This window comes from Aphelocoma coerulescens, chromosome 6, assembly GCF_041296385.1.
Source record: "Aphelocoma coerulescens isolate FSJ_1873_10779 chromosome 6, UR_Acoe_1.0, whole genome shotgun sequence".
NCBI lineage: Eukaryota > Metazoa > Chordata > Aves > Passeriformes > Corvidae > Aphelocoma > Aphelocoma coerulescens.
Window position 1 is genome coordinate 29,747,203 of NC_091020.1, and position 23,353 is coordinate 29,770,555.

Consider the following 23,353-nt stretch of genomic DNA (forward strand, 5'->3'; position numbering starts at 1 on the left):
ACCTTGGGATATTTTGTGATTCCATGATTCTGCCCCTGCTGCCTCAGAATTGTGGCTGTGAAGGCACTGTCAGGAGGTGGAAGTGTAAAGGAGTGTAGAAAGAGGTGTTCCTACACCATTTCTGAAGAAAAGAGGAAAACCACCCCAAATCTGTCCCTTCTGAGAAGGGAGAAGAGAGAGGGAGGAGGAGCCATCATGGCAGAAGCCCAAGTTCCTGTATTATCTGCACGGAAGGGAGGGCAGGAGGAGCAGCTCAAGGGACAGAGGGAAGGGTTCCTTCCCCCCAAGCTCCCTGTGGCTGCAGGGCTGTACTTGGGTTCCTTCCTGCAGTCTGCTCCATGAGGGGTGTTAGCTGAGGTCTTGCTACCTATGGACTCTGTTACAAACAATATTAAATATGTTTTAAGTCTTCTCTTATAGTTCTGGGCAGCTGAGAAATAACCTTGTAAACATTTTCCATTCATTTTTATTTGTTATTGCTTTGTTTTGCAGAAACATTCTTGTGGTTATAATCTTTCTTGTTGTGTTGGGGTTTTTTTTATTAATTTTTCTATAATTTCTCTTCATAGCATTCCCCAATGATTGTATTCACAGTGGTGCATTGTAATAAAAATGCACAATATTGTACAGATCGGTATGTGCAGTTTTCAATGATTATAGTAATAATGCATTAATAATTCTTCTATTTCTCTAGCTCCCTAGATTTGAAATATTTTAAGTGTGTTCTTTTGGATAGATTGTAAATATTTTTTTAACATAGCATGAGACAATTCCATAACATATAAGCATATAAATGTTTTCTAGTTTAATATACAAATGGAGATAAAAATAAGCCTCACAGAACTGTACAACAGAACTGAATTAAAGTCACAAAGTGAGCATGATCAGACAGAGGGGTGAAATGTCAGGCCTGGTGTAACCCACTTCATTATGCCTCGTTTTTACAGTGCTCACACAACAGTGGATGATCTTAAACATTGTAATTGAATAATTATGACTGAGGATGTTCTGCCTTAGGGCATAGTTTCTGCTTTTCCTGATGTGGCAAATAATGTACCATGTCATTTTGCATTAGGAAAAACAGCAGCCACTGGTACAATTGTCAGCAGTACCAAGCTAAAGCACAGCTCTCCAAAACCACTGCTGCAGAGGCTTTCACATATCTTAAGTCTGGTTGATGTCTGCAAAGTTTTGCATCATAGCCTTGGGTTTTTTTAGCAGAAATAGCAATATGCCCACAAGTAATGCCCAGTTGTTTGAGGAGTTTCTGGCAACCTGGGTGTGCAGGTTGGTTTGTTAATGTGGCTAAAAATTGGACCTTTTATTAGAAGTTATATGAAAATGTTGTAAAAGCATTCTGTATTGAGCCATGTGCATATATATATAGTACCATCACTGGTGACCCTTATCTTAAATAAATTTACTTTGAGAAATGCGGCTGAAATGGATGGCCCATATTAGAGCTGTAGATAAAGGTTTACACTTTGAAAAGTGAATGTAATTTATGTCCAGCTGAAGTGGTGCTAGCAGTCCTTTTTGCATATAGTAAACTGCAGGTCCAGCCTCTTTATTTGCTTCATGACACAGCTTGATTCTTCTACACTGCTGGTGAGTTTGCCAGTGGCAGCTGAGGTGACGTGAAATGAGTTTGCTTCTGGACAAAGAGTGCCCCAGGAGAGAAAATTTAAAAGAGCTGCTTTGTGCAGCTGAGTCACAGCTGCCAATCTGCAGTTTGTATGTTAAAGGACCAAAACATTGTCTGGAAATACAAGATTAGCAAAAAAATCCCAGAGGAAATTCAGTAAACTGTGTGTCATCTCCCATCATGGCTATGTCTTGACACAATTCAGTTGTGTTTATTTTCTGCATAACAGTGGATGTAACTCTTTGATGTACAGAAGGATCAGAAACATTTCTGAATGACTTCAGACTCTGCATCAGTAAAATCCTTGAAATGATGGTAGTGATCCCTACACTAAATATTTCTCATTATTTTTTGCTAAAGCTAAATAGCATATTTTTATTTTCAAAAATATTACTTTAGCTAAATATCAGCTGTGTATGAGAAATGAGATATTTCAGGGAAACTTTCCAATGAGTGGGTGAGAAATAGAAGTATTTTGGTTTTGGCCAGCTGAACATTGATCTCTGAAATGTTCAGAAGATGCTGTAATTCCAGGTAGCTCTGAGTTGTGTATTTTGACACATTTTCCAGAAGAGGAAACTGGCTTACAGGTCTCTTGGCTTGTCTAGCAGTCTGTAGCCAGCATGATTCTTGAGTAGACATTCCAGCTGTATTAAAAAGTCCTGTTCACTCAGCTGCGAAAGCCTAATATGCACTGGAATTAAATAGAATACATGAAATTTGAGATGCCTATATGTATGTAAATTGTCTGCGTTCATTCTCTGTAAGGCTTACTTTTACTTGCTAAAAATAGTCATGTTTTGTATGTTAGACTTAGCTCAGTGTTTGAAGCAACCCAGTGTACACCACAGGAGAAAATAATGCCAGTATCTTGCCATCCTTTCCTGCTTGTAGTTGCAGTAAATGCTGGTATAATTATTACATGTGCTGGTGTGGCCACTTAAATAACTGTATTCAGTATATATTTTATGTTAGATTGAAACAGAATTTGAAAAGTATTTTAGTTATTCCAAATCAATCTATTTAGATACACAATATAGGTAGTGGATGAGAATGTAAAGGAAGCACTTTTATTCCATGAGATTTAACTGTTTTATCCACTCCTAAATACTGTAGAGTGTTCCTTTATGCAAATTCCTCTAACCAGTTAAATATTTTGTTATGTTAATGTTCAAGAGAAAGGGAATCCAACTGTAGAGCAAAATCTGCATGTCTCCATGTTGTCTATGCATGACTGAAGTGAAACCTGTTTTCAGAAACAGAACTTTAAATGTATCAGAAAAACAAATCAGAATTTCTCATTAAATGAGAAGTAAACAATGGGGATTTTTCATTGATGAGGTGTGGAATGTCATTCTGGTTTAGCATAACTTGGAACTTGTCAGTCTGAGTAGTGTCAACTCTTATTCTCAGTGTGGTTCATGCTGGGTTTCCTGTTTTCTGAAAACTGGGCAGGACCTGATTAGGGAAGGACCTGATCTCTGCTGTGTGTGTAAGTGGTTTAGAATGCAGGGACTTAAAACTTAATAGTAATAATAATAATAATAATTGAGAAACTCAGCTGCAGTGAGCCTTGATTCATTGAATATAAATGAAGAAAAGAGGAGTAAGTAGCTCAAGCTGTGTGCCAGCATCTGTGAATTCCAATGCCTTTTTTCTCTTTTCTCTGGACTAATTCAGGTACAAACCATTCATTTCTGAGTACTTAACTGTATAACCTGTACTTTTGTAATCAAGCCAGAGTTCTTAAAATAAACCCATATTTTTAAATCTATGCTGGAGCATGTGTAAACTGATTGTCAGAAATATTGGGTTTTCAGAAAGGGACCTATTTTATTTTCAGCATAGGAAGAAATATGACAGACAAGAAGACAGTTTAGAGTGTATATTTTAGATAGTTTCATTTATCAGAAAAAGCCCATGAGGAGTCTGATACCAACTGATACAAGGGAGAAAAACATAAATAGTCCCAAATTGTTTTAATTGGTATATTCATTGTGTACCTAAAATGTTGTTGCAGCCAAAGGGAATATTTTTGGATGTGACTGGTTCCACTTGAAAAGAAAAGAATTTGATAAACCACAATTTTAATTTCTTGATTTTTTTCTTGATTAATTTCTTGATTTGCACCTTTTATTGCACTTGCATTTAAAAAACCATGTTTAAGAATTATTGACATTTTTTGCCTTTAAAGTTGCAGAAAATTAGGTCAAACTTTCCCTCCATCAAAGACTGAGAAACTCAGAAATGACTTTTGCCTGTAGGACAGGAATGAAAACACATTATTTTAAAGGCCAGTGAAAATATAACTGCAAGCAAACTTTTACTGTTAAAATCATAAGACTCATTCATCAGAATTCAAACAGAAGGGAATCAAAATGCTGATAAATTATAAAACAAGGCAAATATGCAAATCCTCTTTCAAAATTATTCACTTTCTAATATGGCTGTATTCTCATAATCAATAATTTGTAGGTGAAAGGTATCCCTGTATGAAACCAAATTTATTAGTGCTGTTTGCCCACCTTTTGTGTTTGAGCATGGACAAAGCAGTAAATGTCAAACATCCCCTTTGGAGTTCTTATATAGAGTGGATTTCTGTATTTGAATCATGGTTATTGGCAGTTGTAACTTCATGCTAAATGTATAAACATTCAGAAAACAAAAATGTTAAAACTTTTCCTATTTCCTCTGAATATTCATAAAATGTGGAAGAAATAACCTGTGGGAATAATATGATTTTTTGCATTTTGAACCAGGTAGAAGTTTGAAAAAATTAATGTAATCAATATCTAAATTATTTTTAGGGACATGTTTGGAGCTACTTACCCAGGTAGAAGCAGCTCCTGTGTACTGACCCTCAGAAATGGCCATATAGGACGTAAAGGACATGATATGGTTAAAGTAACCTCTGGCTGTATATATTTGTAATTCAATAATGCTCAGTTTAATAATCCACTGAGTGGGACTGTTCAGTATCCTTTTGCCTATCATCAAGCTGTCTTTGCTGCTGGATTTTCATGTTGCTATCTCCTAATACAAATATTAGGGTTGCACATATGAAAAACCCCAACTGATGCTGTTCTTTCAGACCCATATCCCAGCACTGCCAAGCTGCTTGCCTCAAATTCCAGACTGCATTTTCCACACAAGGATGAAGTGTGGGCATAAGGGATGGTTGTGTTGAGCAATCAAAGCCAGATTTCCTACTTCATGAGAAGCTCCAAACCCCTCCTAACCTGGTGAGGAAAACACCCTTCTCTTCTCCAGATGGCTTTAGCTGAGGGTTTAGGATCTATTAGCAGTGTACAACATTCCCTGTGCCAAATCTGAATGGTTTGTCTTAAGCACTGCCAAAAGCATTGAACACTGGTGGAGAAAGTTCTCCACAAGAGCAGGGGAACTGCATTGGGGGCATTATCCAGAAGTTTTTCCTGTAGTACCTTTAATAACTTCTGTAGTCTGCCTCATTTCTGTGTGGCTGGGAAGGATCAGAGAATCCTTTCAGGTCATCACATCCCACCACTGCTCTTGTACTTCACACCTTTGTGGTCTCTCAGCTCACCTTCACTGACAGGGGTCTGATTTTTGCTTCACAGAAAGGAGCTGCCTCCTCTGCAATGTCCCAGGCTTCCCTGCTGTCATTTGGCATTTTGAACCTGTGCTAGAGCTAATATTGAGTGGGATCCTTACCCAGATGAAAACAGAGAAGGTTTGCTGGGTCCCCAGTTAGATGGGAGAGAGAATATAAATGTTTCTCTGCAGAGGTGAATATCATCTTGAATTCATATGTGTTTTTAAAACAAATCTGTTTAAATGACAAAGTTCATGTAGTCAAGAAATATCTTTTTCCATGTTAATAATCAACCAACCACCACAGCCTCGAGTAAGAAAATCAGAACTCACATTGAAGGGTTTGAGCATTAAATTTTAGAATATTTCCCTCAACTCCAAATAAGTAGGGAAAATTAATTAGCCAAATCATCATTGTCATGCTCTTTTTATGGAGCTCCTGAGGGAAAGTCCTTGCTTTGCATGAACTGTGATAAATATAGGTCTGTTGAGGAAAATCATTGAGATGTGTGCCACCTTTGACTCATAGATAATATCTTTGTTTTCTTTTGTCTCCCAGTTAAGGATGTTATTGGCTTTTTTTCTGGGTAAATAAATTTCAATTAATGAAATTCCAGCTGTTTACACCACCATAACAATGTGTGAGATTTGAAAGCATTTAACAGATGCCCATATTAAATAAACACTAACACATAGCAGGTTCCCTGACATTTTAAACCAATCCAGCTGAAAACAATAGCAGAAAACAAGTCCACATTGTTGAAAAATTTAGGGCTCTCTCTAATGCAGGTAAAAGATTCCTGTGCCAAAAGGGACGTATTGTGGCAGAATATAAAAATGTCTGCTCTTTTCAGTTTTGTTAGAGGAACATCATGAATATGTTGTGCTGTATTCATTTGCTCTTTATCCAAACTGTCTAAGACTGCATATAAAAAGGAGCCAATTAAGATTCCAGGTAAAACATAATACTGTCTCTTAAGTTTTTGGTCTAACTAATCACTCCTAATATCATGTGAGAGTTTCTAAAAAGTAACAGTCAGAAATTCTGATAATTTATTTGTCCCTAAGCATTTTAATCTGATACAATTATTAAAAAAGAACCCTTTAAGACTGCCATAAAAATCCTATTAGTAGTTCACTACTTAAAATCCTACCAGCAAAGTTAAGCCTGGGGAGGATGTAAAGGAATGGGAAAGATGACCTTGACTTCCTAAAGCTTGCAGTATTTAATTTGGAAATGGGCCATATTAGAGGAAAGCAGGTAAAAGCAATATGCACGTAATTCCAGTGTGCAGAGAGACCGTATGGAAATACACTTTTGGAAGTCCCTGCTCATTCTGGTGAAGTAATCATTGCAATATATGCATTTTAAAATTCCTGCTTTCATTTGCTCATGTTAAAAAAAATGGAAGGGTTTTAAGGGAAGAGGGAAACCGAATGCTGTGTGGAAAAGTGTCTTTTTGTTCTTTTTGTTTCTTTCTTAGGATTTACTGTGGGCAGAAACAGTAAAGCTGGCTTTTCATCCTTGCTGTGAAAATTCCCCACTATGCAGTGCTAACACGAGGCCCATTTTCCATTTGAATCCATGTAAGCCTCTAAACAGCAATTTAAATGATGCACAGTGCTTGTGATCACATCCATAGCAAAGGAATGAATTCTTAACATAAAATGTTTTGTGAAGTTATATCTGTGTAGGGTCCTTCAGTGCTTTCCTGTGCTTCACTGTGATTTAAGTTATTGCACTGTCAGTGTCTTCAAATAAGCATGGCAAATTCAAATTTAAAGTCTGTCAGTCGGAAGGCAAATTCTAACAATTTACTGATAGCAATTTTACTTTAAGATAGCTCACCTATGTCCTAACCACATACACTTACAATAGCAGTCCACTAGTCTACTTTTTTAAGGATTTAACTGCAAAGGTAAATCACTGTGTAAGGTGGATGTATACAGAACAGAGTCTGTGGAAAGACAGCGACTGCAAAACTGCTAAAAATATATTTAGCACATTGCTTCCTTAAATGAGGATGAGGGTTGTTGGATCAAAGCAAATGAAAGAAACTAAACGTGGCTGGAGTGTTTGACCGAGCTGAAGTGGCTGTTCAGACAAGCCTTCCATTCCTGTGACACAAAAGTGCTGTGCTTCCCTCTGACTGTGTCATTGCCACAATCCTGTACTTGGCTGTCCTCTCTGTTGTAAATTAAAATAGATGAAAGCTGTCGAGCCAAGCCTGTGATAGAGGCTAATTTGATGTGATATAATTGATGAACTCTAAATCGTCCCACTTCTCTCTCTTGAAACAGTCTGACTGGAGCTCAAAATGCCAGGGTACTTTGATTTACACTCTGTCACTTTTATATTGAAAGTCTCAATGCAGCAGCAGTGAGGGATTAACTTCTTCACAGTATTTCTTTCTAATCTGTAGAGTATGCACACACACAGACTGGTGCAATCCTTTGTAGGAACAGTACAGGGAAAGTCAGATTTCCTTGTTTGCAGCTGCTTTGTGCACAAAATTATTAAGATTAATAGAATAGCAACCTGACTTCTGCTGCTACAGATATTGCCAAGGTAGTCTCTTGGAATTAGAGTTCTGCTTCTTATGTCAGAACTGAATTTTAAACTTTTTAGGGTATTTAATGCTTGAAGACCCTCTATTTCTGAAATTCTGATGTAGCTGAAATATTTTAGGAGATTAGGCAGGTTCTTGTCCCTGTAGCTTGCTAGGTAGCAGTTCAACTCTTAAAATAATTCCTCATAGAAACGCTACAAGTTTCAGACTTTCTGCTATCAGCAGTTTCTTGATTCTTTTCTTTTTTTTTTTAAACTTTCCTGTTCAAGATATTTGAACTCAAATCAAACAGTCTTGGTTCCTTGGTTTCTTTGACAGGTAAGGGATGCTCAATGGCTTAGTTCTCTAGCAGGAGTGGAAAGCTTTGCCATCAACTTACTGCTCAAGTATTCTTGAGCAACCCCTCTTAAAAGTGTAGCATCTCACATCTGCTAAATCAGTTGTTTCAAACAGAACCAACCTGAATGCAGGAGAGCTGCTTTAATTCACATTATTACTCTGATCAGACAGCAGAACTGCATCTGTTTCAGAGCCTCTTGCTCCCCTGCACAACGTGAGCTGGCTGTGCCCACATGCCTTTCCCACCACAAGTGCGTGCCAAATTCTTGCTGACCTGAATGTACCACGTATGGTGAGAAAATCTGTGAAGTTTGGAATATATTTTTGGCTAACCCTCAGATTTCAGATTGGTATCCTAGTTTTATGTTGATTATCCAAACCCCTTCTCGCTGAAAATTCCAAGTGGATGGGATTTGTTTTAAGGAATTTCTGTACAGAGAGTGACCAGACTTTTTTTTCTGATCCTGGCTGTAACTTAAAACTATGTCTTTGCTAATAATTTATAATTGAATGGTTGTATGTGAAAAATACTGGGTATCAAAGCTTCTATTGGATGCAGCAGTTGAGCTAAAAATGAGGCTCATTTTTAATGAAAAGGGAGTTAACAACCACATAACACAGGGTCAGAATTTGTAAGGATTGTACAGAAAGCCTTTATTTACCCTAGACAGTAGCACCAGGTACTGTAACACGACCATGCAGCTCCTTACACTGGGGATTCACGTGGGCCAGGGCATTTCCATCCTGAAACAGGCAGGAACACTGGTAAATGTACCTCTTTTTGGTCCCCTTTGCAAGGCACTGGCAATGATGGTTATTGAGCTTAATACTCTAAAGATTAAAGCTTGAAAGCATTTAAAGGCATCAGTCAGTCATGGTGCATCACCAGTTTACCTTTCTTAATGGTAATATTGTTTGTGCTTTAAGGAGCTTCTAAGGGATCCCTTTAGAATAGTTGCATGATTGTCAGTGATGCTGCACTTAAAAAGGTTAATTTACATTGTCACTTCATCAGTGTACCAGTAACCTCAAATAATAGATTTTTTTTTTAAAGAATTAGAGGTAATTATAAAGGCAAACTTCACCTTTGTTGGAGTACAGCCCAGTTTTCTTGCTTAGCACTATTATTTTTCTTATTTTATAATTTTTGTACATGTTATGATTTAATTTAAAAATGAAGGAAAATAAATATAAGCCTTGAATTCAACATCATCTGGAAAGAAAATCTGAAGATTTTGGTCACTTGAAGTCACTATGGGGCCTGGGGTCCAAGTACATTTCAGAAACTTCAGCTTTTTATAAATTGGTATAGCTCCAATTCAGTCATTATGATTTGGACTGCAACTTTTCACATCAGTTCACATAAGAAACAAATCCATTGCCTACCTTTTCTTGTCATGTAAGTTAAAAAACGCATTGACATTGTTTCCAAATTAAAATATGCTTGTCCTGCACTTTAGCTTCTCTTTAAAGTAATAGTATGTACACTGCTTTTTTCTGACTTTCTCTGTGCTAGGAAAGAGTCTGGTTTAAAAAGTGCTTTAGTTAGGGCCTCTTTTAAAAAGTTCATAAGTATCTACAGTGAAAATGGGGTACAGTATCAAGTGATAAAGTAGAAATATGGGTAGGAGAATACTTGCTAAATATTTTCAGATTTCAAAACCTGATTAAATTTATTTTAGAGTATTTAGAGGATTAGTAAGCAGATATGTGATCCCAGAGCCTGTCAGGGTTCTGAGATTTCAGATATGACAAGTGGTAATTCCTATCTTACAAAAGAAGAGAGCAAAGGAAGGGCTTGGCAATTAGGCACCAGCCACTTTATCATTAATTCTTAGGAAACTATTGGGATAAATAATTTTTACATGGTCTATAGAATGTAGAAAAAAAGCAAAGATTTGAGAGGCATTTAATGCTGTTTTTCCAAGCACAAATTGTGTACAGCCAAACCCAATTTCTTGATGCAACAGATGAACAGACCTTTTAGACAAATAGGAAGTGAATGTCAAAATGTATCCTTGAAGTTCTTGGTTATAAACTGTTCATTGTAGTAAGGGAAAGGTGCATCAAGTGGGCTTCTGCTGGGATCTGATTCTGGTGTTGATTTAAGAGGCAGAAGGGAGCACTGAAAATGGAAGCAGGAATGGCAAGAAAACATTTACATACCCACATTTGTTTACAGCTGACAAGGTTGAAGGGAAACTTCAAATTTATAAAGAACTTCTGCAAAACACGTAAGAGTTTTGGGGGAGATTTCTCCTCACTTGTAGACAGAGCATGGTCTCCACTGCGGACAGTACAAGAAACAGTTGGCTTTAATTTCAGCATGGAGATTTAATTTAGGTACTCTGGGCTTCTGGAGGGACTGTGGAACCTCCACCACTGTGGCCTTTTTAAAAAAAACATAGATCTGCCAGAAGAATCATGATCACACTGCCCTTGTGTAGGCCTGAGGCACAGGGGCGTGGACCAAGTGATCTCATGACCACTTGAACCCAGTTTCCTTTACCAGAACATGTTTACTGTCTTTAAAGAAAGTGGAATTACTTTAGGAAGAGCTGGGAATTACCAGCTTGACATCTGTTTATTAAGATAAGTAACTAAAGATAGTTTTTAACAGTTATAATAATGATGGTTAACATTCATTTTAAGAAGCTGTAGCTTAACAATGTTGATAGGAAGGGCTGAGATTGTTATTTTAAGGAAGGTTCACACTGTGACTATTTCACTCATAAAAATGGTAGTTATATTTTTAAATAGTTCTTTAGAAGACATTTGGAAAGCATTCTTTATGTTGCACCATTGTAGATGACAGAGTTCCAAGGAGTTGTTTGCACCATACAATACTTGACTCTCTCTTTCACATTCTGAAATAATTTAAAGACATATTTTAATATATTCACTTATAAATAACTGTCCTTAGGCAAATACAGAATGTTTTCTGTGGAAACATTTCAACATCTATAATTAGGTGCTCTGACTCTTTTCTCTGTACACAGAATTACTTTGCAGTACAAGCATTTTTAGAAATTCTCTGTCAACTGAAAATTGCTCTGCTAGCTAACAGCAAAATATGCAACAGTTTGCTGAAATGATTTTTTAAACCCACTCACTTAGGGATAAGAGCACAATTTGAGGGGTTAGCAAGGCCTACAGGAAGACTTAAGTACATCTTTAGGATCCTTTAAAATGTTCATGGTTACAGATCTGTGTAAATGTGCAACATGGATTCATAGTGATCCAAGTGAAAGAGATAATAGGATTAGGTCTTGTTTAGCACTTCTTAATTTTAAAGCAGTAAATTGAATTTTGAGTTTATTATTGATTCTTAGCATCCAAAAAGTCTCCCCATGCCAAAATAATCCTTAGGGACAAAATATGAAGGATCAAACACAACTTAATTGTAACATGATCCCCCCTAAATTACTGGCAAATGAACATCACTCAGGGCACCACTTCCAGTGTTTTAGAGACTGGAATTCTATTCCTGTAGCAAAAAGTTCCAAAACCTGAAGTCACAGTATATTCACATTTTGCTCTTTGCTTGCTACTGTGCAATACGTTAAATATCTGTTCCTTGGATCTAGCAACAAAATGACCTTTTCAGGGCTCATCTTTTTTTTCTCATTCTTGATTTGTTCAAGGGAAATTGCAGACGACTGGTATTTGGTTTCCAAAAGGGATACATAAAAACTTGACCTTTTGGAACTGTTATTTTTTTGGGATGTTTACACTGTATTTTAAGTACGTCTTAGCTGTTGTTTGCTGGACTATGTCTAGTTTAAATAACCCTTCATTTTATTCAGTGTAAAGCTAGGACAAAAAGTATAACTCCTCATTTTTTTCCCCATGACAGACCTTTGTATGTGCCTGAGAGCACCTTTTCTTCAGGCAATTTTAAAAGAAAGTGACATGGAATAGGCCCTGGTATCTCAGGAAGTTTCCACAGACTCTATTTTGCAGTGCAAATAGCATGTTATACTATGTCTATCACTGTAATATCTCATTGCCTACCTGAATGCACTCTTGTGTCAGGGCACTTTCCACTTAGCATGGTGGGAAATGAGGCAGAGGGAAATGATTGTTTAGGAAGTTCATGATGGAGGGAATGAACAAATTCAGATTGTCAGACTGCTGTCAGAACTATGGCTGTTCCTGCTGCTTGGTTTCCTTTGCCAGCTATTATCCATCTCTTAAAATCACTGTACCTCATGCAGTTATGGAATGGTGAGCCCATTTCACTGAAAACCCAACAAAGAAGTTTAATGACAATGATATGCCTTTCCAGTGAAAGCAGCTGATCTGGAAATTAACCAAGTCAAATAGTTTCTTCAACATGTAAATGAGAAAATGCTCTCCTTTCCAGACATGTAAATAACCAATTTAATCTGAAGAGATTTTCAACTCCAAGAGTTACAGTAAGAAAATTTACAGAGAAGGGAAGCTTTGTCCTTTGCAAATTAAAGTGAATAATCAGAACTTCATGGAAATATCACTATGTATAATTCAGTTTGAAAATGAGAACTTAAGATTTGGGAAGAGAATTAAATTGTGTTTCTAACTAAAATATCTGTGAACCACTCAGATGTGTGTAAGTCCATGTAAGTTACTTCTATTGATTGGATGTGGCAGTAAGAATCCTCAAGAATATTCAATGAATGGGTGAATTGCATTGTTTAGAGAGTCTCTGGTTTTGCAGGGCTGTCCATTTACATACAGTCTTAATTTTTTTAAGCCTTGGAGCTTGTCAAATGCAGTGTGATCAGAAATTCGTGCAACTCTCCATGAGGTTTTGACATTTTTTTCTCATTGCAAATACTTTTCCTATAAAACTCAGATTTAATGCATGGCATTATTAACGCTTCTGTTGTAGCCTTTTGATGTTACTCACATCAGCAGTTGACAGTACAGAGGCAGGAAAGGAGGTGACCAAGTTGTAACTGCAGACAAGTGAGAGCTGCAGGATGAATAAACAGAACAGGAATTTCAAATTAGACATTTGGAAAATCCTTGTCACCAGGAGGGTCGTGCAGCACTGGACTAGACAGCAGTTTTCAGAGAGAAGCAGAATTATCATTTTCCTGGTTTTGAATACTCACCTTGACAAAGTCATACATGTCCTGGTACAACATTGATAGTGATGTGATCTGGGAAAAAAACCAAACCCCCATCTAAGAGGTGAAGGAAGAAAAGCTAGAAAATCTAGACAGTTGCTGTTAAAATAATAGACACCTTTTCTGCTATACCCTTATCTCTGGCTCGGTTTGGTAGTCAGACATCTCCTGAACATTTTTTCTGGTGTTTGCCGCCTCTTGCCCCTACCCCAGCTGTCCAGCTGCCCCATGACCTTGGGCGTGCACACTGGTCAATGCACACTTCATGGCACACTCCAGGTACCTTTGGTTGCCCATGGGCTACAGAAGCCCATTAGAGGTGCCAAACAACAACAGAAAGATCTTTGAAAGGATTGCTCTGTTCATCCTATTATGGCACTAGAATGGCCTCATCCTTTTCAGCTCTCCTAATCTATCTCTCAAGAATGTCTGCTGCTGTATAACAAAGAAAAAGTACACCTGTCCTAGTTCCTAACAACTCATGCACTTTATTAGATTTTTTTCCAATTAGGGCTTTTCCAGGGCAGTTACACTGGAAGGTGAAAAGCATAGAAAAAGTAGTGCTAGTCAGAAGCACAGTATCTAATTCCACATGAGAGAGCAGGTCTAAAAGAAAAAAAAGAAAAGAAAAAGAAGCAAAATGGTAACATTTCCTAAAATACAAAAGACTTGAAACGTGTCAGCCTGAGTCTGCTGAAATACAGTATTCTGTTAATGTTAACTCACTGCAATATGTATTTTGCATTGACTGTTTTATTGTGCATGAGTAGAATATAGGCATTAAAATATTTTGAAAGTGATGTTATCAACCAAGAGAAAAAATACCAAAACATTTCTACTTAAATAAGAACACATTTCCATATAATAGCGTATACAAGATGCCATGGAACTTTTTAATTTACTCCAAACTGCTTTGATCAGGGGAGTAGTATCCCCCATGAGAATTTTTTTGATCAATGGTAAAATTCAATTGCATTCCTAGGCACATACTTTCTTGAGATAAACTACTAGATGGGAAAGCAGGTCCTATTTCAAAAAACTGGAGTAGGACATCAAAACTCAAAACAACCATAATCTACAGGCTAAGATGTCTACATGTTTATTCAGAATCAGCTGAAATGTGTATTTCCATGACAGGGGAAAGAATTATCCCAAAATGGTTGGATTTTGAAGAAATATTTTAAAATTATATGGGTGTTGAGTGAGAAATTGACCTGATTTATAGTGTCCTAGCATCTTACTGTTCTTCACTGAAGACAGCTATAATTCTGTACTTTACATTAAAAACTCTTTAATAGGATATAAATTAATACCTTGGAATTGCTGCAAAATAATAATGATGCCTAAAAAAAATTAATCTTGTCAATAATCTTGTACTTAATGAGATTTAAAATTATGGTAGAACTTGAAATTGGTTGTCTGCTCAGTCAAATAAATGCTCATTGAATTTCTCAGTCTTATGCTAGAGAAAACGATGTTTTTAATTTCCCAGACTTTTTAGTGAATATTTAGAGATGTGCCCACATTCTGAATGTTATAGATTAAATTTGTGATAAAATATTCAAATACTACATGTTAATACTATCTGTTTATCTGATGTCTCCAAGTGAATATCCCTAATTACTGGAGAAGTATGGGTTTGGTTTTTTTTCCCTGTGATTTTTAAATTCAGTAAATTTTTTGGACATGAGTATATAAAAGTAACAGCATAGTAATTGCACTTTCCACCATCCCATGTTTATTCTGCCTTGGTTGTGATGAAATCGGGGGGGGGGGGGGGGCAGGGATTTGAGTTTTTTTTGATCTCTTTGGCTGCTGAGAAGGTAAGGAAGAGCTTTTTCACTCTTCTCATGAAACCCGGGTTCAGAGAGTTTCCATGTTCCTTGTCCTGTGGGTGAGTTACAGGAATTCCCCATAACTGGAAGTTCTAGAACTTTGGTCCCAATATTGGTACACAGATAGTTGCAGATGGTGGGAGGCAGTGACCTTTTCTGTCCACAAATCTGATTTTAAACATCACAATATCTTCCTGTATTTCTCTTCATTGCATCTTGTTTTTCCTGTCCTGCACCTTAGAGCTTTAAAATGGTGAAGGGAAAGCAGAAGTGTTTCTGAGTAGAGCACTTATCTTTGATGTGCAAGTGCTCAGCTGCCAAAATCAGCAGCGCTTTACGGGCAACTGAACATTTTAAAGTTTTCACTCTTGTTTACAGAGCTAATTACGAATCTTTGTAGTACTCTTTTCAAATGGCAGACTATCAAAATTGCAGTGGCTGTCTTGTGAATGAAAAGGTTTTGTTGAATGCCTGACCGGGAGAAGAGAGGGAGAAACCTGCTGGCCTTAAAAACCAGAGAACATATCAAATGTACATTTCTTTATAATCTGCATTAAATAAATCTTTTAAATAGTAGTATGTGCATTTGGAGCATAGGTTGTTCTGCTCATTAAGTATTTTCCTCAAGCAATTCTGTTTGTTTAAAACAAAGTGTTTGGTTTCCCATTAAAAAGTAAGCACTTGCCAATAGCTCTGCAGACTTACAATACTGTAATGGGTTCCATGTGGCAGGACTGGCGCTGTTTTCTTTAATTTTTGCTATTGTAGGAGGAAAAGGAGCCTACATATAGTAATTTCAGGATGTAGCAACTCAGTATTTTATGCTTTAAGTTTTTGTGGTCTTTGCTAAGTTGCTGGTAGGATTGGAGGGTCATAGTAGTTCTTTGCAGCTGTAAAATCTTTTAGTAAATTGTACTGATGCGAATCAGTGTGGATGCAAATCCTAGACAGAGACCACCAGTTTCATGCCTAAGTAAAGGGTTAAAAACATAATTCCTAACCGTCTAGATATTCATACTCGGCTTTCATTTATTCTCAATATAAAACATGCAGTTTTGCCCCCAGACATATTGATTGCCCTCTTGGTGTGATATACTGGGAGCCCATTTGTGCAGGGTGCTTGCTGACAGACACGCTGCATGGCTGTAAAATCCAGGCCTTGGGAATGTACTGGCTGTGCACTGAGAGGCACCGGCTCCGTGCTCATTTTAACGTTACAAGCGCGTCTTTAAATTTCTACAGGCAGTATTAAAATGCAAGTCGAGGCAAAATGCATAAGAAGCACTACAAAATGAGTTTGTTGCTTTGTGACAGACCTTAAATCAAGAGTGTTTATTAGTGAGCTGCTGGCAAATATTTGCTTGCATACCTGTTACTATTTCAAAGGCTTTTATGAACAGTATGTCACAGTGCTAGTGTCATTTACATTCAGGCACCACTTTCAAATGTTTTAAGCTTTCCAGAGATAACAGGGAGAAATAAGAAAATGAAGCAGATCTTTTCTAATAAATCATTTTTGCAAGCAGTTTGTCTCTTCAAGATGCTGTAACATCCTGTTCAGCTGAAGGAACACACCACTTGAATTGCACGACTCATTCACCTTAAATATTTAATAATGCTTTCATTAATTGCACTGAACCAGTGGGGTAATATCTGTAATATCTAGTGCTGGTCATCATTTTTATTCATCGTGGTTTAATAAGCATTATAATTACAGACTGAGGAAGAAATATGAGTTAACTTTGTGGTTTTGCTTGGGACTTCTGTCCATGCTGGTGTGATTGGAAGGGATTATACAAGCTCTGTGAGAGCAGCTGAGTGTATTCTAATATACTGGTGCAGAATTCCCAATCCTGACACATTATTCTTCATAGGAAAGTAACTGCAGAAAAGATCCTTCATAAAACTGAGTCCTGACACTATTAACTCCATCTGCTTTAGTTGTGAAATACAAAAATTTGAAGGCCAAGTGGACTTGTTTTTGGCAGGTGTTGTAATGTATGCATTATCAGTGGAATTAGACTTCAGCTATTTTTACCAACTCTTTCCTGTATTTTCTTGCAACTTACACAAATAGCAAAGTTATTTAGAGAGAACAGTCAGTTAGGGAAGCTTTCATTTTGAGATTTTGTCAGAGTTCAAGCTAAAAGATCATTTGTAGGCATCATAACCTTCTGTGCTCATTTCTCGAGTAAATATAGATGATTATGATTTAGTATAACTTTCTCACTTTGATGTCACAAATATGACTGTGTGCATGCTATTTGCATTCTTATGTTTTAATGGGAGATATAGTAGGGCAGACTGATATCTGGTGCATTTTTTAATGTTGTGTTAAAACATCATTTTTTCCTCATCAGCAACTTATGCGGGAGCGACAGCAGATGGCCAGCCGCCCCTTTGCTTCTGTCGATGTAGCACTGGAAGTAGGAGCTGAGCAAACAGACTTTCTACGAGGGCCATTAGAGGTAGGAACAGTGGTGCTGACAAGGGACCATTGTGATTTGTGTATTTATATTGCCAGTCTCATCTGCATCTGCTTCTGAAACCAAGCAGCATCTGATTACCTGGAGCTGACAAGTCTCAGCTACGTGTGTTATGTCATTTCCAAGTCACAGAGTTTTAATCTCATGATGTAAACTGTACCAAAAGCTGCTGGAGAATCTGTTAGCCTGGGCTGGAGTGACAGTCAGCTCACCTGGCAGTCCTATCGTGACGGATGTGAGCTGAAGGAATGCAGGACTTGGGCATTAAGGAGGCAACAAATGTCATGCTCAGTCCTTCAAGTACACAGCTCCATCTAGTTAACATATGTCTTAATTAACAGAGTTTACAGAAAACAAACAAACAAACTAAAGCACCTTAGAATCAAAATTCAGTGTTGTTTTATATACAGAGGTTTGAAGCATACAGACTATACTGCATGGGTTTGTTTGTAGGAAATAGCTGTGTTACTGCATTCTTTTATTGCAGTTGCAGTACATGGCAACAGAAACAGTAACATGCAAAGCAATATGATATTGGAATGGTGTAATAATGCATGAAATGGATTCTAGAAGTTTAACCTGAAAATACAGGGAAAATTACAGTATATGGATAATAAAGAACATCTAATCCAGGTTCAGCTCTTGGGAGAGATGATCCTCTACTCCTTTATTTACAATATTGTGTTTACAGTTATTACTTAACCTTATTTATGGTGGGACCTGGCAATGAGGTGTGCTAGCTCTGAAATCTTTCAAGATTGTACTCTTCATTGCTACCAGTTCTTAAATTCAAATCTTCTCTTAATTTTCTTAATAACCAATCTCAATGAAAGATTAAATACAATCTATCAGATCTCCAAAGTTCATAGAGAATGAGCAATGAGAAAAACAAATGCATAGCAGAAAGAAAAAGATTCAGCTCTTGAGTACTTATCAAACTGACATGCTCTGTTCTGCTACTATACAGGAAGTAATCACAATTGTTCTTACTGTCATAATTTAAATATTTGGAATAGATAGTGAATAAAAATGACATATCTCTTTGAAGAAGCTTTGTTATTTTCTGACTAAATACTAGACCTCTTGCATCCTTCACTGAAATTGCTTTACTTCTGTCTCCTCTTATCTTGGAACAGAAGACCTCTCCAGCTCCCCAAGCTGAGGAAGCATTACACTGCAGTTAACTTTTAACTTTTTTGGAATGTGATTTAATTTTCTCTGCACTGGTATCTAAGAAGATTTTTATCTGTTGTCTTTTCTAGTGGAGGCAGTGAGTGGAAGATGAGGCATCCAAACTCTAATTTTGTACATACTGATTATTTAATTAAACTTTAGAAGCAAACATCACAAGTTAATTGCTACACTTTCTTTCTTGTGTCTTTTATTTAGCACTAAAAGAGGTAGATCCTAAAATATTTTAATTATGTTCTACAGTTTTTATTACCTTTTTTTCCTAGCCAAGCATTTTCTAGCAATTGTTTAGAGTTCAGCATCCATAGTGTTTTTTTCCTAATTCATACATAGTTATACACAGAATGAAGTCCATTCAAAATTTCATTGGAATGATAATATACTGATATATATCCAAAGAAGCCATTGTGCTGAGGATTAAATGAATATGATTCAAGTATTGATTGTCCTTTGGTATATATTCTGTAAAAATAAAGGAGCTATATTAAGCTTCTTTGTGAAAGGACACTAAAAGTTTTAGTTGCCATTCTGTTCTTCATATTCTGCTCTTTTGGACTGAGAGGAATCCAAGTCACACATTTCCAGGATGTCGTGCTTAAAAATAGAATAGTATGAAGTGGCTGTAAACTTCATTTTGTTGTATTAATTTAGAATCATTAAACTACTTTAATAACGTTTTCATATCTGATGCCTATTGGGAGGCCTAAAGCTAGAGATCTCTTGTTAAAAAAAGAGAATATACAGTAACTTCAGAATGTTCTGCTGGCATTGCAGAGATCTTGCACTGATATACCAGGGCTTCCAATTTTAATGATGGTGCATTGCATTCCCTCTCCTCACACTTTTATCGACGTCGTGTGTTCGTCGCTGATACTTTGGACGTTGTTGTTATACTTTTATTGACGTTGTAATAACTCTGACACTTCCAGTGACACCTCATTGATTCGTGGGCCCCTTGGGCACTGTGTAATGTCACTGAACTCTTCCAGACAGTGCTGCAAGTCTCCCATGCCGCTGCATGGTAAAGCTGCTGTTCATTAATGTCACCTGCCTCACGTGGTGGTGGTTTTGTATGGCTGGTGTTCTACATTAATACTGATGCTCTGGTACATGGCAGTGTTCATATATCTGCACATGGTAATGCCAGGATGCTGTTTGGTTAGCCTCTATATTCTGCATTTATTTGTAAATATCCACAGCAGCTGTTTCACTGCAGAGGTTTAGTTTGCAGTAGTAAGGCACTTTTTACCCAGTGTTCAGAAAAGATAAAAATCTCCCGAGAGTATAAATACTGTACTGAAAAATGGTTGCCTAGTTTAGATACTTACAATACAACTGATAATATTTGGGTCTATTTTCAGTTAGCAGCAATTTGCAACAGATGAAAATAAAATCCTGAAAACGCTACGGAGGAGAGTTGAACCTCTGTTATTTTGGAGTCTTTATCAACCAGTCTATCTTTCTTAATGTTTTGCCAACAGATGACAGTATCTCAATATTAACTCCTTCAAATACTTTAATCTGCACTATATTCCACCTCTTCCCTGCTTTCTGAGTGGTTTTTTAGGCATTGGCAATATCCTTTGTTCTTACCCATTGAAACAATATTATTCACCAGGCTTTACCTCCTCAAGCCACCATTCTGACATGAACGAGTCTCATCTTGTCATCCATTCTGTCACGTTGGCTTTATAACAACTCTTAAATGTTTTATTGTCAGTTTAAACTTAACACGAAAGAGAGCAGAGTTGGTTTTTCCCTTGGCCTCCTTCTCCCCTGTATCATACAACCACTACCTTGCTAATGATATTGGTAGGATTTTAATATCCTAATTCTAAATGTACCAAGCAATACTCACTCCTGTTCTGCCATGACATGCATGATATCAATCTCATACAGAATTATATTTAACCCTTGCTAGTCCTAATCTGCATCTTCATCTGCTTCCATTATGATTTCAATTGCACTAAGAAGTGATGAAGTCTGGGTGAGCCCTTTCAAGGAAGGTGAGGCTGGAGGCAGGACACCCCTTACTCTTCCTCCTCCCTCCTGGGGGGAACAAGAGCAGTCTAAAGTTACTGTGGTGGAGGAGGGGAAGGGAAGTCTGGAAGGCAGTGACCCTCTGGATCCCAAGAGAGGAACAGTCGGGCTCAGCTCTAGTGAAGTCACTGGTGTCCAAAAGGAAGATGAAAGAAGAGAGAGAATTCCCAAGGGCCCCTTGTCAGCAGTAGCACATAGCACAGGCTGTTAAGGGCAGAGCCAGAAAACAGCAGAAGCACTCTGTCCAGAGAGTTTGAGAGTTTTTCCTGGTTTTTGATACCACCATAATTTCTTTCAGTACCAGAATCATTAAAAAAAAAAGGAAAAAAAATCAAAGTAGCACCATAGATCAATAGATACTCATTGCTGAGCTTCTTGGCACTCAGTGCCCTTAATGTTAAATGTTAAAATGTTTTTTATTCCTTTCATTTCTCTTCTTCAGACATCTGAGCCATTTCCAGATGTGGTTGCGTTTTACTTCCCAGTATATACTAAAAGCTAAATCATTTAGGTTATCTTCAGATTCTAAACCTCCTTCAGGCAAAAATTTTTCCCTAAAATGTAAATCACTTTTGGAGAGTTCTTTGTACTGTGCTTTGTACTGACAGTCATTTCAGTTAATCTATATATTAATTGAGAAGTAAATCAATTTTTTGTCCCCTTTTTGCCTACTTTCTTGATATTTTTCAGTTCACTTAGAGCCCTTGGGGTTTTTTAGTAATTGTTTTGGAAGTGGGGACAGATTATTTCTTTAGGCCTGTGAGATAAGGTAGACACTGTTGTAAACTCCTCATGTCTGGTCATGCCAAGACTCTGGACAGCAGCAGCTACTGTGCTGCATCTGCTGCAGTAAAGACAAGTGTGTTATTTCCTGCAGAAGAACCAAGTGCAGATTTACTCCTGTGATGATCATCCATTTGATATCTATATCTTTATAGTATTACTTGGATGTCTTTTTTTTTTTTTTTTTTTTTTTGGCAATCAACGTTCTTTCATAATTGTTTCTGTAGAAAAGCACACAGTAGATCTTTCATTTTCCCATTAAATTACTGCATTTCTCCTAGAATTGCTGTAGATATTAGACTGTTCTCTACTTCTAACAGAGTAAGATAGTGTCAAGAATTTTGAATTTCAAATAAAATCTATATTTGTTTCTCTAGTAAAATCATTTTCTCTAGTGAGTAATATTTATGATACATTAAATAAGTTTTGAATTTCAGGCACTTTTGATAAGTATGAAGCAAATATTGGCTATTATTTGTCATTTATTTGAGTAAAAGAAGTGGAAGGTGTGCACTGACACAAGCAGCTGTCATTTTATGCAAAGAATGGCTGCTGGGAATTAGAGTGACTTATCAAAACATGTTAAAGTCCTGTAGTAGAGATTAGTGGAATTTAAGTAATTGTAGTATATATTAATAAGTTGTGCTGCTGGCTTTTCTTGCTGATAAAGAGACTTTTTAGCTTGGTTGACAAATAAATCTGGTTAAGATGGGTTCATTTTCTTGTATAATTTGAATAAACCAGTGAGTAATTTTTGGAAATGCAGCCTACCTTATTTTGAACAAAATTAAACTAGTTGCATACTTCATCAGCATTGCACCTGCATTGTATTGATGACATAATGTCTAATGCAGGCTCTTCCCAACTCTTGGGTACAGATCATTAGCTTTCCTCTTGATGCACTCAGTTCCTAATATTAGTCTCAGTATCAGAGGATAATTTCACTGCCCTTGTGAAAAACTAATAACTTATTTTAGATAATGGTGAAATTTTCCCTAGAATGATCATCTGGTTTCCAGTGACCACAAAGGCAGTATGCATTTAGCAACAGCAACTACCAATGGCCATTATATTGGCAATTCTTGCTTACTGAAAAGTCATGTTATAGTCTTGAGCTGTTCACTGTAGCTCAAGGGGAACCAGAGGAGAGAGAATCTAGATGAGAACAATGTGAGCAATCAGAGACTTAGAAAATATAACTACAATGAAAAGTCAAGGAAATTGGAGTAGGCTATTGAAAGGAGTCAAAATAATAACTTGCAGATATGCAAAAGGTTAGTAGCAATCAGGAGGGCAACAATCTTCCTTGCATGAACTGCAGGTGGCAAAGGTGTAATGGACTTAAATTGTAGCAGGGAAGGTTTAGGAAGGTATCAGGAAAAGCTTCTCATAATAAAGCTGAATCACTCAAAGCAATTTCCTGGGGAGGTGATGGAATTTCTTTTATTGGAAGCCTTTTAGAGCAGGATGGACAAACATTTCTCAGGTACCATGTACCATAGCTGCATTAGATACCTCCTTTCAGCTCTGTCTGTATTATTATTCTGATTGCTCCCCAGCTCTTCCTTCTTCAGACTCTCTGAAAATGTTCCATTTCTGTTGTTTGAACACCTTAATTACCTTCACTGTACTGTTAGTTTTCTGTTGCTGAATATTTATGACCTTTCTTTTCACTTTTGCTGTTTTATTCATTGACTTACATCCTCAGTTTTCTCATAAGATCAGAAACTGTTAAGTCATCTCTGACCCCAGCCTCTTCCTGACTGTAGGTCTGCCA

The 23,353-nt window shown here is 37.1% G+C and overlaps 1 protein-coding gene across 7 annotated transcripts in view; it reads left to right on the top strand.

Moving 5' to 3' along the window:
- The window catches only part of ATRNL1 (attractin like 1), a 440,837-nt gene that overhangs the window by 305,414 nt on the left and 112,070 nt on the right, over positions 1-23,353 (top strand). For 4 of the 7 annotated variants that reach the window (XM_069020095.1, XM_069020096.1, XM_069020097.1 and 1 more), the window contains exon 27: positions 17,437-17,544. The exons of 2 other annotated variants lie outside the window; for them this stretch is intronic. In XM_069020095.1, coding sequence (XP_068876196.1) covers positions 17,437-17,544 — 108 coding nt within the window. Of the gene's footprint in view, positions 1-17,436; positions 17,545-18,698; positions 18,771-23,353 lie in introns of those variants that run through there. One more of the 7 variants, XM_069020100.1, reaches the window with a different exon arrangement.